Source organism: Melospiza melodia, chromosome 19 (assembly GCF_035770615.1).
Source record: "Melospiza melodia melodia isolate bMelMel2 chromosome 19, bMelMel2.pri, whole genome shotgun sequence".
In the NCBI taxonomy this organism is placed as follows: Eukaryota; Metazoa; Chordata; class Aves; order Passeriformes; family Passerellidae; genus Melospiza; species Melospiza melodia.
In genome coordinates this window covers 485,272-504,319 of record NC_086212.1, presented here as the reverse complement: position 1 = coordinate 504,319, position 19,048 = coordinate 485,272, and the positions used below count along the sequence as shown (strand labels likewise).

General features: G+C 38.7%; 1 protein-coding gene across 14 annotated transcripts in view; it reads right to left on the bottom strand.

Moving 5' to 3' along the window:
• The window catches only part of PHF20 (PHD finger protein 20), a 71,835-nt gene that overhangs the window by 39,622 nt on the left and 13,165 nt on the right, over positions 1-19,048 (bottom strand). For 9 of the 14 annotated variants that reach the window (XM_063172050.1, XM_063172054.1, XM_063172043.1 and 6 more), the window contains 8 exons: positions 17,429-17,543; positions 11,675-11,846; positions 11,382-11,466; positions 10,605-10,684; positions 6,767-7,151; positions 6,275-6,382; positions 5,086-5,262; positions 4,099-4,278 (listed from right to left, as the gene is read on the bottom strand). In XM_063172050.1, the coding sequence (XP_063028120.1) occupies positions 4,099-4,278; positions 5,086-5,262; positions 6,275-6,382; positions 6,767-7,151; positions 10,605-10,684; positions 11,382-11,466; positions 11,675-11,846; positions 17,429-17,511 (1,270 nt within the window). In that variant the 5' untranslated portion in view covers positions 17,512-17,543. The remainder of the gene's footprint in view (positions 1-4,098; positions 4,279-5,085; positions 5,263-6,274; positions 6,383-6,766; positions 7,152-10,604; positions 10,685-11,381; positions 11,467-11,674; positions 11,847-17,428; positions 17,544-19,048) is intronic. The other 5 variants (XM_063172047.1, XM_063172049.1, XM_063172053.1 and 2 more) reach the window with 1 other exon arrangement.

The window sequence follows — 19,048 nt, the reverse complement described above, 5'->3', positions numbered from 1 at the left end:
AGTCCACCAGAGGTGTTTTTACACCATTACCAATTCTCTCTTTGACATGACTCCTGCTGGGACAGGAATATTAGCAGCAGCATTGTACCTTGACTGAAGGTCTGCCATCCTGTGGCACCTCCTGCAACATCCTGGTAAACAATCCAAGAAGCAGCAGTGCAAAGAACTCTTTCCATTTTTCCCCACTTAAAGATGGCTTTACTGCAGTTTCGAGCTATTAGACTTCCACATACAACTGCTGGCTAAAATGAGGAGACCTTCACTTTCTATTTCCTGGTCTCCAAAGAAATACTAAGTGAAAATCAAGTTATTTCTTCACTTGCTGTTTAATTTAACACACTGGAACTCTCTAAAACTCATGTTCTTTGACACATTATCTTCATGACAGGTCATGGTAACAAACACGCTTGTGCTGACAGTTTTCACACTGCGCTTTGGACCACTTCACACTGGGCAGTGTCCTCACTAATTACTTATTTCATTCAACTTATTTCTTCTGAAATCTTGTGCTGTTTTTTCCTGAGCTCACCAAGTGTTTCATCATTTCAGCTCTCAAATTACATTTCTTCCTTTATTTTCCAAAGCCCTCACAATATCTCAGTTGTGAAACAAAAACCATCTTGCTTAATTGCTCTTCTCAAGCTAATTTAGGCAAGGACAGCATCCAAGAATTTCCAGTGCATCCAGAATCCACAGAAGCAGATGCCTGGTGTAAGAAATACATAACAGCATCAATAATCACTGATCATTGCATATTTATAAACTTATGGGGTTTTGAGCTCTAACATTACCTGGCATTGCAAGAACTACTCAAGACAGTATTTCTTATGTCACTCCACTCACCAGTTTCCCCCTGTGCTGGAAATAAATTGGTACCAATAAAAGCAGCCTGCAGTGGGTAGTAAAGTACATAAGCCTTGCAGTGCACCACTCACACCTCAACTTACCTGTGGAGGGGCCAGGTGGGGGGGATGTGAAGGCTTTACCTGTACTTTGACCTGTAACTGAAACACTGCAATCAGGCTGAGGTGCTCCACCCTAGGGAGCTTTAGGTGAGTAGGGCACAATGCACTCACTTACCTACTGTATCTTGTTAGGCTCAAAAATACAACTTTCACACTACTGTGAAGGGATTAAAGCCTACTGAGGCGAGCTGCAGGAGAAACAGCAGCTCCTTCAAACTGATGAAAAGGGCTTATGCTTCTCCCTAACTGAAACCCAAAGCTAACAGAACAAAATCAGAAAAGCAGGTGTAAGTATAAGGCAAATAGAATCCCTGATGCATGTCTATGCAAATAAATAAGTAATTTCAAGAGTGCTAGCAAATACAACTACAAACAGGATAGTGCATGTGTGCAAAGCAAAGGCAGCTCACCTTTAAATTTAAAGGAATTTTTAAGAGTAAATTCATAAGAACAGCTATGAAATGCTTGTTTTCAGATGTATGCAGACCTTTAACTGGCTGCAAAAATTTGCCAAGTGACTGTTACATATTTTTTGGAAAGACAGCTTGATTTAGCTAAATTCTGATCACCACTTCTGGTCCCTTTGTCATCAGAGGTGCCAAAAGCCAGGAGAACAGGATTCTAATCTTTCAGTACATGTAATTATTCAGAATTTTGGTGAAGCTTTTTAAAGAGGAACTTCATTTTTGACAAACAGTGCTATATTGCCCTTTCAGAACATGTTACATTTTAAAACATCTCAGTCATAGGAAGACTCCAGACTATGTTTGCTGTTATAAATGTCTGCAACCACTATTAATCTTGAATCATCTACCAACCAGTGACTAGAAAAATATCCTTTAAAAGGACTACTTGTGTCCTTAAAAATTCCTGATATTCAAATGCTATAAAAATAACCTTCTTCCTAAGGATCATGCAACATAAAATTTGTGCTACCAGAATGTACTACTCAACAATGCCAAAATGACACTAACAAATCACACTGAGGGAAACACAGGTTTTACAGTATTCTCCTACAGGAAGATAATTCATTCTCATTTAGTGACTAGATTTGAAGTCTACAGACAAATTATAATGGTAATACTGGGTTACAATACTGCCTTTGTTCTACATATGCAAAGCTACCAATGATTAACTTCCATGCTGTACTTCATGGGAATCTCACATGCAACAGACACCTTTTTCTCCCACACAGACCACCTACTCTCAAACAATGTACTCTGCCCCCTGCCCAAGACCCAAATCTCTTTCAAACACATGGCAGACTAATGAACATAACTGACACACAGTTACTCTATCTGGAGCCTGACTGTTCCCTTGATAATCATCCATAAATTATTTAATTCAGCTCCCAGTCTCCAACACCAGCTATTTTTAGGACCGCATGCCTGGGCTCTGCAACATATCTACCCCTCCATAAGAGGAGAAGCCATTGGAGATTTTCAGAGGTATTTTCAGATCCCACCTAGAGGCGCTTGTCACTGTCATGCTGCTACACACACACCACCACCAGGTAAATTACCAAGCCCTGCTGCTCCCCCATCAAGCAACTCATCAGCACTGGGGTGTACCAGTACAATCCCACAACTAAGACAGAGCACACAGAAGGAAACACATATCCACTTTTAACTACAAAAGATTTATCTGTGATAGAATATATGAATTTTCTAAAACTGCTTATTAATAACATTTTTAATGTTGGTTAAGTATGGAAATGTAGACTTTGAGTGTTGAATTTCAGGTGACAGTATTTCCTCCAACACCCTGCATAGTTTTTATCACCAATCCTTTACAATAAAAACACCTGCTTGCCACATCTGGATGTCCACTGAGGTGCATGTCTGATTTCTAATGCTAACTGAAACAATTTTCAATTAAATAAAATCCAGACTCAGAAGTGTGTATTTTTACCTAAAAAACAGTGTTGTACTTCAGGTCAGAATGCAATGTGAATGAATAGTCCCAAATTAATCTAGCTTGCTCAAGTCCTGACAAAAGAGCCAGGAACAAGAGTGCACAAACCCTATCAGAGCCTTTGTGTTAGCCAAGCCCTGCTCCCACAGCTTTGCTGCTTGTATCCACTGAAGCAAGCTCAGGCCACATCCCACACATTCCATTAATGTGAATGACACTACACACACAAATATTAAACAATCAGTTGGAATTCTCCCGAGATTAAACCCAAATTACAAATGCTCAGCAACACCTGAAGGAGACCAACATCAAAAGAGCTCATATTTCTAAATAGTGTGAATGCATACATTTTCATTTACACATCCAACCAAACTGAAGAGGTCAGTTCCTTCCAGCACTGAGGGTACCCATTATTGGAAAGGGAGAGGGCATGCGACTTGAACAGTTACACCCAAGTGAGTGAGAGAAAGTAAGTGCAAACAAGAGGTAAATTTAAAATAACCAACAAACAACACACAGTTTACTCCAGCAATGCTGAGAAATCGTAAATCTCTCCAAGTGCTCTGTTACACTTAAAATTAAACTTGTTAAATTGAGCATAAACTAGAAAATATGTACTTCAAGTTTCCCTAGTTAGCTGTAGATCCAAAGATGAAAGTTATGAGAAATAATCACAGGACAGCACCATGTTTTGACAGTCGACTATCTGCACAGGAAATTTTAATTTGAAAAGGCAAGGTAAAAACACTCCTCAGCTAAAGAAAATAGAGTAAATATATTAAGACAGTTCAAACTGAAATGTTTGAACTATTTCATACATTTGTACTAAAGTCTCCAAGTCTAAACAAAAGGATATAAAAATGCACAATCAGGATTTCCAAACAGCAGAAATAGTAATATTACCACATACTTGCAGAACATTAAGGAGAAAAGAACCTGACCTTTTATGGTGCTAAGTTCAATTTAATCCAGAATTCCAAACACTGAAAAAGAGGAGTTTTCAAAACTGACAAACAGTCATTTAAAAATTACAATTTCCACTTTTAAAACTGCTGTCCAACTTGAAAGCACAAGATTAAAACCTAGTCCACAAGGTATAACAATATGCATTTTTTTACCAAAGTTAACATTGCAAAAATGCAGTTTTAACACCTGCACAAGTGTAAAACACCCGGTGTCAGTTGCCTTAAGAAATGCATCAACATTAAGTATGAAAAACCTGAACCTGTAGCAGCAGAAGGTTCTTGAGTTCTGACAGGAACAGAGGAAGACTCAGTGTCTTCAGCTTTTTCTTCCTCCAAACTGGCATCTGTACTGAGTGCTGTGCTATGCAATACGTTTCCAGGTGATCCTTGTTCACCAAAACTTTGGTCAGATTCAACAGGAATTTCTAACTGGACTAGAATGAGAAAAAAATTTCCCCTGAGTAAAAAGCATATACAAAAGCATACTTCAGAACACTGGGAGGGTGGGGGGAAGAGGGGGAATCCTCATCACATTATAATGGAGAAAAATACCCATCCATGCTCTTGACTGCTTGCTCTTGGTCACACAAAATTTTTGGGACACAACTAATTTGCAGTACCCCTCTGAACTTACAGCTGCTTAGAAACACACAAGCTAACTGCTTCTAGCCCAGAACAGGATGGGTATCGTACCACTACAAGAGCTCCCTCAAAAAGGAAAGGCAGTGAAGCACAGGGCAGAAAAGGGAGTGTTATCTCAACCCCGTTTAAGCATAAAAGAAGCCTATTTGATGCTTTTAGTGTTCAACAATAGGATTAATCTGTAAGATCTGTACGAGTTCAGTACTAGGGCTGTTATTTCTACAATCTGAAAGTGTTAAAACTTTGAAATTACCTCATTTTCACAATCAGAACCTGCATTCCCTACAAAAGAAAACTAAACAATCAAAAAAACTATTTCCTTGGAAAGTTTTAGCCTATGGAGTTCTCCTTTGCTGGAAAAGCTCCCATCACCCAAGGAAATGCTGAGGTTACTGACAGAAAGGGAAATCAAAAGCCAAAAGCAATCAGGGCAGCAGAGCAATAGAAACTTTCCATGAGTTTTCTCTGCACTGCTGATGCAAACAGGTTTTAATGGCAGATACGGAGCCTGCAGGTTAAGCAACTGAAAATACAGAGTCTGCAACAACTACATGACCACCTCGTCACAAAAATCTGAGGTACACTGTGAAGGCACTTACCCTTCTCAGATTCATTTTGGTTAGGTACTGCATCTTTCAAAGTCTGAATTTCCATGGAAGTTGGGACAACATCTGTATTTAAAATCTCATGGCTAATACTGGATGAGAGTCTTGAAGATCGCCTCCTGATCTGGTCTCTCTCAGCATTATCTGAAGAGCTCTTAAGTTTTTCCTGAGCTGGAACAGTTACAGGAGTACAAACAGATCACAAGCAAACTTTCAAGTTCTTCCCTCCCCGTGACTCCCTTGAAAGTGTGTTTTTTAAGGATTAAGGCTAATACCAAAAGCTAAAAAGCCTGGAAAATCAGGCCTCTGTAAAAGCTACAATAAGTTACAAATAAGCATAAAAATACAGCAAAAGCTCTCAACTTTTTTCTTCTAGTAACAGATTTGAAGTATGAATACAGATCAGTATCTTGCTAGTTTGTTACTGGGAAAAAAGAATTCCACTGAGTAAAATGCACACAGAAGCATACTGCAGAGCAGTGGGGGTGTGCTCATCACCTTATAGTGGAGCTGGTCCAAACAAACTGTTCCATGGACATAAATAATATCAGGAGTTAGATGAGACAATTCAGACACATCAAAAGCCATGACTGAGCTGGATAACCTACACACACTGAATTAAGACTGTGGTATTAAGGAAAGAGTTTTCTTTAGGTCTTCATCTCCTTGGCCATGACACTATTACAGAGAATATAATCTTCTTTCCTCATCAACACACTCAAGTTCTTCAGCCTCCACACAAAGCACACAAAGATAAAGTAGAAGCTATTCAACTGTAGTGGCATAAATATTTACATAGTATTAAAGTGCCATTGCTTTAATCCTTCATCTAGTAACTGAAGTTTCTACAACTTCTAAGGCTTCTATAGCCTTCTACATATTGGAGACAATATAATCACTGCCACCCATACATCTATGAACTTTTGCATCAAGGCTCACAACTTATGCCTCTTTTATCCAAAACCAACTTCCAAGATTTAGGAGGGAATTCCAGCATGATGATGCCACATAGGAATGGCAAATTTATGAAAAACAGGTGCTGCATTTCAGCCAATGCATCTATCACAGTTCAAGATTAATACCAGAGCTGTTTTATCCCTTCTCCACACATTAAGCCTGAAGAACTTTTACATTTATACACACACACACACATAGTGTGAGAGCTGAATATAAAAAAACTCACACAATGTTTTTTCAATCCTGGGACGCTTCAATGGAACATCACATCCTTTAGGTATTTTCCGACGTCTTAACTCCAAAGTTATGGGCTGCAGTGTCTGAGAACTTGGCTCTACATATTTACATAACAGAAGAAAAATTGATTGAGTACAAACGTGTGAAACACTTTAACATAAATTCCCAAGCCTCACAATCTAAAATACTGCACTTACATACAGCTTCACATGGCCTTCTAAAACCCATACAGTAGTATTTAACCCTGCCACAGGTATGCTTTATATTATGTGATGGTTACTTGCCTAAATCCAATCTCTGACCAAACCACCAAGGCTCCAAATTTCAGCATGCTCCTGACTGTCCTGAACAAAGACGAACTTAAAGTTTTTTAAGAGTTTCTAGAGATTTAGGCTGTGAAAGAGCAAGACACTGCTTATTCCTTTAAGTAAGTTTAAAAGTGTTCTGTTACATGCCTAAACATTTAAGCTTGGCTACATACCCGTGGGAGGTGTTATTGGTGGTCTGCCACGCTTTCGCTTAGTTTCTTTCACATTTTCCTGTGGACTCTTTACCTTGTCATTCTCAGGCTTCTTCTCAACTTGTGTATCTACTGAATATTCCATATCATTCTCTGATATATTCTCTTTATCTTCTTTTCCATTCTTAGATATATTCTTTTCTGAGATCTTGACTTTTTCCGAGATGACTACAAATTTTCCCTCTTTATCGGGTTGTTTAACTCGTTTCTCAGTCTTTAATGTCTTTTCATCTTCGTCTTTCTTTGCATTACCTGTTGCTTTCCTCTGCTCTTTAAACTTCTGGTTTTCAGGAGATGATGGAATTTCATTACCTCTTTCCTTAGGCTTAGCATCACCCCCAATATTCTAGAATAAAGAGAATGACAGGAAAATCAACTCACTGTAGTCTAAAAGCCACCCCTCCCCTTTGTATTTAGCAGGCTTGCATCTTTGTCCAGTTTTTCAAGTGATAAAAGTACACACTCTATAGCAACCCACAGATTAAAACTTAGAGGCACCTGAACTGGTGAAGGACCTGTGCAATGTTAACAGGACAGGGCAAGAAAACCATTCCTCACCACACAATGGCAGAAGACATTTGCTGTTCCTTTGCTCCCAGAAGTAGGCTGGGTCCCTACTAGCTTGTGCAGTACTACATAAAATCTACTTGGGACACTGCAGAAAGAGTAGGAGTCAGGAGCAGAGAAAACAGCAGACAGGTCAATCACTTGCATGTGCAAACTCTCTTCCTTTCACAGTAGAGTCTCATTCAAAACAGACATGCAGTTTGTTTGCACTAATCATTGCTGCTAATATTGCTAACGGTACTCCACGTCCTTCCCCTTTTGTGATCAGGCTTTACACCACTGGGAAGCAGCAGGGAGGATGATACATGCTGATTATGTTTTTTCCCCTTCCAGTGATCCTGCTACAGGCTGTCCTAGATGAACAGAAATCTTCTACCTTTGCACATGGATTAAAAATTTATATTGGTCATGTATCAACACGGCCTTTAGTTCAAGTAACATCTCTCTTCCTGTAGCCTAATTGAAGTGCTAAAGAGCAACCATGCTCCTTCCCAGACAGAGTTCTATAGGGCCCAACAATCTTGAACTTTGACCCAGGATCAGAGGACAGGAAAGGCTAAATACCTCAACACCTTCTTGGGGAAAGGAAGTGGAACACGTGATTCAAGCCATATGAAATTCTGAGAATCCACTTAAGAATATTTCCTTGTACTGCACTACATCTTGCCTTATCCCACTCCAGTATTCCTGTCTATCTGTGGCTTACATGAAGTGATACCTTTTCAGGTATTTTCGGACTGTAGCCTTAAGAAATAATACTGCTCCATTAAAATGGTGAACATGCAATCTGCTCCATCCTCTATAATATTATTTCAACCATACTTGTTACAGATGTGATTTTAAAAAAAGTCACTGTTTAAAAGCATGAAATGAAATTTCTGTATATTTCATGAAAACAGACAGGTAAATGGGAAGAAAGTCATTCACATGTCTGAGCACTCCTTTTTCCAGACATCCTAGAAGTTTGTATTCTGTAAAGTCCTTATGGGAGAAGCTTCAGGGGAGCAGCAACTCAAACATCAGGGGAAAACAAACAAACAAAACAAAAAAACCCACCCCAAACCAACAAATGAACACCTACCACCTCAAAAAACAACCCTCAGGCAACTACGTTTCAACACTTTCCATGCTTACAAAACTATCTAATTTGAATCAAATATTTGGTACTGGAACACTCCTAAGCCATCCTAATCAAAATATTCTCAAGAAACTGAATCATGAATACAGTATGTCTGAATTACCTCTTGGTGTTTCCTGAACTCTTAAAAGTTGTGTGTCCTTGCAAAGGCACATTGTTACAGTTACAGGTCATTAGCATTTTACCATCACTGTTCAACATAGCCAGTTACACACTCTACACAGGGACAGAATATTTAATACTGTAAATATTTTAATATTTAAAGTATTAAAATACAGTATTTTAATACTGTAAAAAAACCTGCTTATGTTGCTCCCTTCAGGAATTGTATGGTTTGGAGCACTTTTTCTTTTCCTTAACAAGTACTAAGATCTGAGCCATGTCTGCCTTCATGACTACACTCTTTCCTCCTGAAGAACAGGAACAAGACACCTCCAGTCCACTTCCAACATGCTGCTACACTACTGTTGTACCTGGTTTTTCTGATTCTTGAGCACTCCAGTGGCTCAAGTATTTATTTTTTTTTCAAACTTTACTTCTGGTTGTATAAGTAGAGCTCACTAGGAAATTCTCACTTTATGTTTTTTTATGCTAAAGGACAGAAAAAATGTTCTGGCATAACTAAAGAGATTCTCTTGGGCTAAGAGAAATCTTCTTGGACAAAGGATAAAAGGAGAAAACAGAAAGAACCAACTAAAAACCCCTTTTCATCTCCTTTCAAAACTTTCCAAAACTATGCAGTATCATGAAACTTCCTAAAAGAGAGACAAAATATTTTTGTTTACTTATGCAGAGTATTTCTGCAGATTGTTCAACTTCATTAATTTAATGCTAAATATCATAAAAACATTTCTCATGGAAATGAAGATTCTGCACTAGTTCACTTGTGAGTATTACTCAACTTTCTACCAACACAATGGTAACTATTTAAAAGCTATTAAGGGCACTTTTGACAAAGGTGAAACAGTGTTCCAATCCAGCCTGGCAGATACAGAAATCTGGAGGACTGCCATACCTCTCCACAACAGTGACAAATATAAATTGTACCACTGACATTCATTACTGGAATCTGTGTTTAAGACTTGTACTGGGGGGACAGATTCAATTTCTTTGCTCAAACTTAAAGTTTCAGAAAACTAAAGGCAAAAAACGACCAAAAAACCCACATAGTACAGTTACCACACAGGAATGTGCGGCAAGAGATCAGACTTAAAACCCTGTCTGTAATGAAAATTATTCTGAAGCAGTTATTTCAGAAGTTTTAACCAAGTTACTCAAGACCAGAACTTGACCAGCCTTTCCTACATGCCTGTACATGAAAATCAAAGTACAGAGCAGCACTTCCTCCTCCTCACCATCAGCGGAAGAATTTCTATTTTTTAAAATGTAATGGCTCACTACTACTTTCTCTCATGAGGTGAAGGTTGAACCCACTGAGCAAGTGCTGAGCAAGTGAAGGGTTGGTGAAACAGCCAAACCACAGAAAAGAAACAAGGAATAGTTTAAAAAAGCTGACTACAAAGCTGTGAGGCGAAATATTAATAGCCATACTCCTTAAGTGCCTCATGAATATTAACAGTTACTTTGGAAAAGAACAGTTTCTGTCCACTCCATAGCTGTCACTCCTTTATTTTTAAATATATATGTATGTATAAATGTATATATATTCATATATATATATTTAAAATAATTGCAAACAGGGAAAACAATCACAGCGTGATTCAAAACCTCACCACTAAATTTAGTAAGTACATTCTGAATTTTCCAATGACTTTTGGAAATCTGTTTTACTTATATACCTATGACTTCTTTAGTTCAAGAGGTGCATTTAAAGAACCTGAGAGCTTTGCAAATCACAGCACAAAGATTCACATTTCATTTTAAGGGATTCCCATTAATGAAGGAGAAATGAAGTCCCCTTTTCCCTTTTCTGAGATATTCATCACCCTTTTTCATTTTAAGGGACATTATTTCAGACATACTGTATTTTAGCAGTAAAGGTTTTTCATTAATTTCACATTATATAATTCACCAAATCTAGCCACCTGAACTGCTCATTTAAGAATACACTAGCTGCACAAGCACCATACTTACCTGATCTTTGGAAAAAGCTTTGACATGAATGTTTTTGACTGTCTGAACTACACCATCATAAAATTTCACAGTGTAGGTACCTAAAATATGAAAACAAAGTGTAAGAGTTCAAAGATCAGAAGGTATTTAACACAGTGCCAGCTAATAGCTCCAACACTCCAGGTGCACAATTAGCCCTAGACGAAAGCTGCTTTACCTGTGTTGTCAGAATCCTCAACATAGAGCTCCTATCACAGGCCAGGGAGACACAGCAAAGTGATCCAAAACAATTCTGGTCAAAATAAAGGAGCGTGTCTCATCTTAGAATTGCTCCCCAGATGCCCCTTACTCACAAAACCCCAAAATAGTTTTGGTGGAATATTGCAATATATAATCACACAGTTCTTTTCTCCTTGATCTTACAACACAGACAATCTAAAGCAAGCCCAACATTAAAACAAATCATTCACAGTTCCCCCTCCCATTCTGATTTTTAAGGGGATTTTGCAGCTCCGACAATAGGTTTTATTGAGTTTATAGGCAATAAAAACAAATTTAAGAAACAACTTTTCTCACATATATACTTAAGGCAAGTACTGACTGGATAGCCCAGCAGAAAGCTCTTTTCTCGTAAAAAAGGTAAGAGGTTATAGTTAATGACAGACTAAAACACATCTAAAACACAAAACTGCATTTTCAAAGTGGTTTTCTATCTGCTATAGTATCTCTCCCCCAAATGAGTTTCCAGCAAATTAGAAATACATAACTACTAAGCGTGACAAAACCAGAAATCCTTACCATCTTTGTTAACAGAAGTAACTTTGGCTGGATAGAAGCGACAGTCAGACCAGCATGCCAGTACCCGATCATTGATATGAAATCCCTACAAAACAGTAGTTAAAAGTGTCTTTATCTGAGAATTACTGAAACATACAACTTTATTAAAACATTTCAATTACTAATTTTCAATGTTTAGAAGAAATCATTAAATTTACACAGCAGGTAACACAGCAACAGTGAAGCATTTTAAAGGTCATCATTCATACAAATGCACACTAAACCATTACAAATATTCTCAAATTTCCACTTACTGCACAACCTTCTTCCTCATGCAAGCCTTCTTTTCTTAACTGTATTTTCTCTAGGGGGCGCAAATAAGGACTGTCCCAACAAAACCATTCATCATATCTATGGTTCCAGCGCTTGAAATGGATAAGTACTTTGCCCTCTTCATAATCAATTTCTTCAATGTGCGCTGGATACCTAGCCAGAGGTAGATTAAAATATTTTAATTATGAATAAGGGAAGTGGTCTCAGACACTTTATACACATTAACCTCGGTTTAGCTCCTCCAATTGTTTTAATTTGATGTACCACTTGTATTAACAACAAAGATGCTACATAATGACAGAGCAAAGTACATAAGAAAACCCAAAACTGAACACGAAATGCAAACATTGGCTGCAGCAAGAGAAGACAACTAAGGAGGTCTTACTCTGGTGTGGAAAAAAAAAAATAACTACAGATTCAGAAGTCAGAAAGACCTTCCCTACATCTACACATATCACATTTTACTAAATCAATAGCTTCAGTTCACTCTTATCAAGACTAACACTTGGGTGTCAATACACTCATTTCTCTAAGATACCCATCACCAGGCATCATAAATCATCTACCCAATGTAACACCAAAATTCCAGCAGGCACACTAAACGTAATTTAAGTTTTAGAATCTCAAAGTTAAATTTCATCTGCAAAATCCTGGGATTTTTAAATATAAACTTCTTAGTACATTAGTAGTAGGGGAATCTGAGATGAGTCAAATTTAAATGTTTCTGATCAGGAAGACCTAGCAAACTCTGTATTTCTTTAAATTGCATTGGTAATTTGTAACTTCAGTACAGATTTCAGAATCACAGCTATTTCACTATCACAACTAAAGGTAACATTCCAAGTACAAAGCTTTCCCTTCAAGTATAGTAACATCAAGAGAATTTCCATTTGTCAGTGTTTTCAGTAGAAAAGAAAGACAAGGCCCCAGTGAATTCTTGAACAAAGGGCTGAAGACAAAACTCAAATCCACAAGTATTCTTTATCTGGTAAACCACACTTGAAAGATAGAACAAGTGGTAGAAAGAAGTGGCATCTCAAAAAGATCAAGCATGATACTAACAGCAAAACCTAGACATGTAAGAATTAAGACTCAAATGCAATCCAGGCTACTGTTCTACAACGCTACACAAAGAGAAAGCAAATCTACCTACAACTGAAATCCTCCAGCAGATCTAAGTCAGGTCCAGTCATGACTCCACAAAGAGCTATGAACAGGCCACACTAGAGACTTACACTGCAACTACAGGCTAAGGATACTTGCTACCACACATGTCAAGCTATGCCATTAGTTCATCCCCATGTATTACCAAAATGCATGCAGCAAAGGCTGTGGAGGAAAGGAATTCCAATGGGAGATATTTATGGCAGGGACATCTGTAACTGGCCACCAACTTCTTGGGGAAAAAAAACAACTTTCTTCCTGTCACAGTCAATATACTTTGTATTTATGTAACTCAAGTACTGTCCTCCACAAGCTCTTGAGGGGGCAGTAGTTACAGTCACAACCTAAACATTATTTTTGGATATCACTAAGTACAGATAATGACAAAAATCAGCATCCCATTCCCTACAATCTGAGAGCAGCAAAACCAGGTAAGAAATCCTATATCCTCTCAACAAGAAAGCAGCCAGAAGGGTGCTCTTGCCATTGGGACTGCAGTATGCCTAGGACTCGTTTAGATTTTTCAATGATGAAGAGGGAAGCTAATAAAAAGGGCAGAGTGCTGACCCAGTACAAAGCTAATAATCCTGTCCAAACAGACAGTCACCTCTAGGAAGCACAATTCACTATCTACCACTGAGATGAGACAAGCACAAGTTACAAGAGCCAGCTAACTCAATGATGCAAGACTGCTCTCTGCTTCACATCCAGCAAAAGGAACTTTCTCCACCAGAACTGTCATCCCAGAATCATTTATCAGTACCATCTCCACCTATCCCACTTCACTAATGGAAGTTAAGATCATTAACAAAAAAGTATCTGACAATGAAACCAAATTTCAGTCTACCTGAATGTGGTTGAGCTCGAGCTTTCAGTTCTTGGAGAACATGCTCCAAAGCCTTAACATTCTCTCTTTCTGAAGCAATAAACATGAGTTAACATACATTCAGTGCTCCTGACTGAAGCAGTAAACCTATTACAAGCTGTGCTAGACCTATCCGTGTACTCTGACAGACCGTGACACTGGGACACTACTTTCCTTTCAGATGAGAGCACTGGCAGTCACTAAACAAAGCAGAAAGGGTCACAGAAAGGTTCATAGGTTCTCAACAGCCCTGAGCACCACACACTGACAGGCCAAGCTTCCTTCCTCCCACACCTTTGTAGAACTGAGCAAGCGCACCACATCAGGAGGTGCAAGTGCTCACAGACCTATACAGAAGAGTAACAGAACATTACCCGTACACTTCCTCCAAACACATACATAGGGGAGAGGTAACTTCAAAGAAATTCAGAGTTGTTTATTAAAAAAAAATACTATGAGAGGATACACTAAGTGAAAGGCCAATAGCTGAAGCCTGGATAAGGCCCCAGAGAACAACTAAGATATGTTCAGGGTGGCCCAACACATCCTCCCCCAAACCACAACGGAAGTATTCAGCTGACTCAATGGATATTCAAGACAGCTAAACGGATCCTGGGTAAGAAAACCCCAAATTGTACTGATTTAAGTATTTAGCTGAAACACTGTGAAATTGGAGACAACATCTTGCAACATACAGGAGGGGCAAAACTATCCTCTTCTGAGACGAGGTAAATATCTGGAAATTCCCTGGACTAGGTCTGTTTCCCTTCTCTTTTCCTACATACCAAACCAGAATTGCTATAAACCCCCACTCCCTTGGAACTAAGAAGGGACAACCTTAGTGCAGTCAAAGCAATGCAGAGAGGAAAGGAAGCATTCAGGATAACCAGCACCATGAAGGAAAACAGCTACAGTGGTTCATCTTTTTAGTACTTAGAGACCAATTCCTGACAGCATGAACAACTGAACTCATGGGACTGACAACCTGAATCTTAACAGGGTAGCTAGCACCATACTCAATACTACTCAAGAGCTCTAACCACAATCAAAAGGCCCTTCACATCCATTTTACTCAGACAATAAACAGAAAAACTTGGATATTTCATTACAATGAGGTAACAAAAGGTAATATCATTTGCCTATTGCAGGCATCCAGTGCAGGTGTCCTCTTTTCAGTAAGAGAGGACACAGCTAGACACCACTCAATCAGTTTAAATGATTCAATGCAAAAGGTTTCAAAAAGTTAGTTCAGCTGCAACAGTGTGACCATGTCCATGGCTACAGCCTTCCCTCTGGGATCCCTCCACTCAGGACTGCCCTACTGCAGCAGTCTCTCTCCTTCATCCTCTCAACTCCAGCACTATGAGACCTCTCAGCACCCACAGAGGCTCTCTCCCTATAGCAACCTGAGGCCAACAGACAAATCTTTCACAACACTTTTGATGCATCAACCCAAGCCCTAAGAACCTGAAGTTAAACACCAAGTACTCACTGTGTTCCCTGGAGTTCAAGTATAGGACGTGACAGAAAACTGCACCAGGAATTGCAGTGCACTGCCAATATGCTGTGATTCCAAATACAACAAAGCAACCTCTGGAATGATCAGTAAAGATGCAAAATTCACTTTGCACTTTGACAAGGAGCAGGCTCCACACTGACTACTCTGCTGGCACCCTGAAGTCCTTAACTAACAATTTGGAGCACAAGCCATTGACATGAAAGAGACCTATGTGGCACTCTGACATGAAATATTTTCCAATGTATCACTGCCAATAGATTGGTAATAGTGGGCCATGAATTGACTGATGTATTTGGTACTGAGAACAGAAATCAAAGCCAGCACTTTAACTAAACAGGAAACTTGTGACTGTTTTAGCACCAATACAGCAACAAAAGTACACACAAGAAAAGTCTGGACCTCCAAAGGAAAAAGCAAGTGTCAGCAAACAGAAAATCTTGTGCCTCTAGAGGAGTGCATGGTACCCACACCACAGTTAGGTCCTGGGGCAGATGCACAGGGGCAGATGTAAGCAGCAGAGAAAAAAATCAGTCTGCTGACCTCTACAAATCCACACCCAGTGAGTTGTGTCAGCACTGAGAGTTTGGCTAAGCCCTCAGCTCTTAAAAATTTTGATGAGAAACTCTAAAAATGCAAATGCGCACAGTCCAGAGTTCGAAGCTTAGCAAGGAAACAAAAGATTTCAGAACTGGAGAGTTCATAACCAAGTTGTGAGACCGGAGCTGCAAAGCACTGCATGTAGGACAGGTAATTTAAGATCAAGTGTTTCCAAAAACCAAAGAACATGGAACAAACAGCACACCCGAAATTCAAATTTAAGCCAAGGGATATGCAGAAAGTAGAGCAGGTTGTTGAATCCCCCCCTCTCCCCGCCAAAGTTTTCCTGCGCAAAAGTTACGTACACTCAAATACTGTTGTTGAGCAAACATCAGAAGGATAAGAGTCATGGACACAAGTTATTAGCCTTACTCAAACAGCAGCTACACCAAACTGCATCTCTAAAAAGCCTACATTACAGACAGGCTGAGAGATCTTATTTTTGTAAGCCTGACTAATTTTTTTTGCTGTACTAACAAAACTGAAGAATATAAAAAATGGAGGTAGGTTCAGATCTTTGCTTACCTACACAAGTCTTGGATACACAGCTAAGCCAAATTAATGTGTGAATAGGATTTAATGTTCATATTTTACATTCTTTATGGAAAGAGCTATGTTTTCTCATTTTCACAACTCCAATGCCCTTGTACCTGGAGAGAACATGCTCCGCATGCAACCAAGACCTTTAGGAATAAATCCCCTGTGTTTAAGGCAGTGCACCGTCTTCCTGAGATGCCCAAATAGTTTTCAATACTGACTTTGTACACTTCACCTGCTGGCAGGTTCCAGAGTTTTAAGTACAATCATATCTAACCCACAGAGACTTCGTAATAAAAATCAGCTACAGATGACTTCTGGAAAGAGAAGTTATCTACACAAGCTAACAAAACCAAATTAATTCCTGTACTTAAGAAGACTTTGGCAATTTTCATTTTATCTCTCATTCACTGAGAATTATTAAATGCTGACTACCTGAAATGTACAGAGTCAGAAAATTCAAAGTTAGCCTAAGTAATTTGTAGGCTCTTTTTCATCATTCTAATGCAGTGGTTCATGAAGAAAAATGTTCTTCCTCACAGCTGAGAACTGCAAGACAGGCACCAGACCAGACTTGTTAGCATGGAACATGTTTCTCCACACAATTCTTTAATTCTAAAGCTGACCACCATCATATGAGCACAGGCCTAACAAACTCAATCAGATTTTAGAGCCTATGAATTCACAACAGCACCGGGAAAGGAAGCAGCAAGGATATTCTGTACTGCAAAGAATTTATTCTTCCATAATATCTGTTCTGCAATATTAAGTATAGCACAGAACTTTAAGGGTGAATTCAGGAGAATGAGAGCCTGAAGTCCAACTAGATTTAGGAGCAGTCCTATTCCCAGACACGACACCAGTACACTTCTGGAGGGCCAGCACAACATACCAGCATCTATTGCCCATCTCAATCACTGGTATATAAACTTCTATAAATTAACTACTTTCCTACAAACCAATAACTACGACTCTAAATATTGAATCAATACAAAATGTTATAGATAGTAAAGACTTAAAATTAATATAAGATGAATGGTTTTAAAAATATACCAGTTTTTTAATCTGTCACGGGCTTCCAACTGGGCTCCCACCTCAAAGTTGATCCCTCTTCTATTCGGAGGATGTTTTGTCATTTTGTAATATCAACACTGCTGATTTTATTCCCCTGAAAAATGCAATTAAATATCAATCACTAATCAAGACATACACAAAATAAGCTTATGCACTATAATTCCCAGAAGCCAGATGTTAAGGAACTGCTGTAATTTTGGTTTGCAGAAAGCAAGGGGGCAATTATCTTTTTAACAAGGGTTCCCAAGTGACAGTCTGCAGAAGGATTCCAAAAGTATGTTCAAAATGGCAGCTACGGGACCATGAAAGAGTGAAGCTCAGCCTCTGTCCATTGGTCCAAGTTCCAGGTCAATTAAGAACCACACAATCCAGGGTTTATTCACAAATGAGACGGAAGTTTCGTAATGTTTTCTGCCCCTCTCTCCACTTTGATGAAAACAAGCAATCCAGTAAACAGGAAGTGGGCAAAACAAACACAATGACAATCTGTCAACAGCTACCACATCAGCGATACTCTCGAACACTATGTCACCTCATCACTAGAGGTGCAATAAAGTTCAAAGACATTAGAAATATGTAGTTTTTTAAACCAAATTTTAGAAGATTCTCTATACTCCTTGCATATTTGCATTGTTTTTGTCCAACTTCTCCACTGCTTTAACCAGAATATAAAAAAAGTCTTCATTAATATTTGTTTCCAACAGATAATATAAAAGTTTAAGAAATCTTTATCTCAAGGTACATATAGTGTAAAAGCCTGATCAACAGCTATTTTTCCTGATTTTTTTGTCAGTTGTTTCCAGCAATTTTAAGATACAAATTATGATCCATTCCTGTAGTCTTCAAGTGCACAAGATCCAAAAACACAAGTAAGTCTTATTCAATATCACTGTCCTCAGAGTAAGGTTGTATCTTGAACGTTCAATTAGAGGTGGACAAAATTGATTTGAGTTAAAATAAAAAACCTAGTCTTATACTACATCAACAAGGAGACATACACAGAAATAAGCACTAGCACTTTCGTTCACATAAGGCATAAATAGCAATGGTGTCAACTAAGCTGCATCTACAAAAACATTAACATTGTCACGAATTCCTCTAATTTCAAGTGTGGTTCAGAAATCAAAGATCTTTAGGAATATCGTAGAGCTTTTACAACAAGGAAAAGCTACTCCTTCACCACACTTTTTAGGCCAGGCCATCTGCCAAGGGCTGACCACAGAGACAGCCCAACCAGCTCCCTTCAATCACCACACTGCAAAAAAACTTCTCCACCAAAAGTTCATCTGCTGCATTCCTCTAAAACAGTGCTTTTAGACTGATCTTCACCTCTATTAAAGCAGTCTGCACGGGTATAGGGGAAAAAACACTACTGCCTGTAAGCCTGATTCACAGCAAAAGACAAAGTATTCTAGCCACCTAGGAACTGAAAAAAATTAATCTTCTAGAGTAATATCTGATAGCAGACTGAGCTCTCACAGTATCACACTGGATCTGAATCAGCCCAGTCTTCTAATGGTTGGGGCAGAGTCCAAAACTTTTGACTGGGAAAGGAAATTAAGAAAAACTTAAGATGGATGGGGTTTTACAGTTTATGTT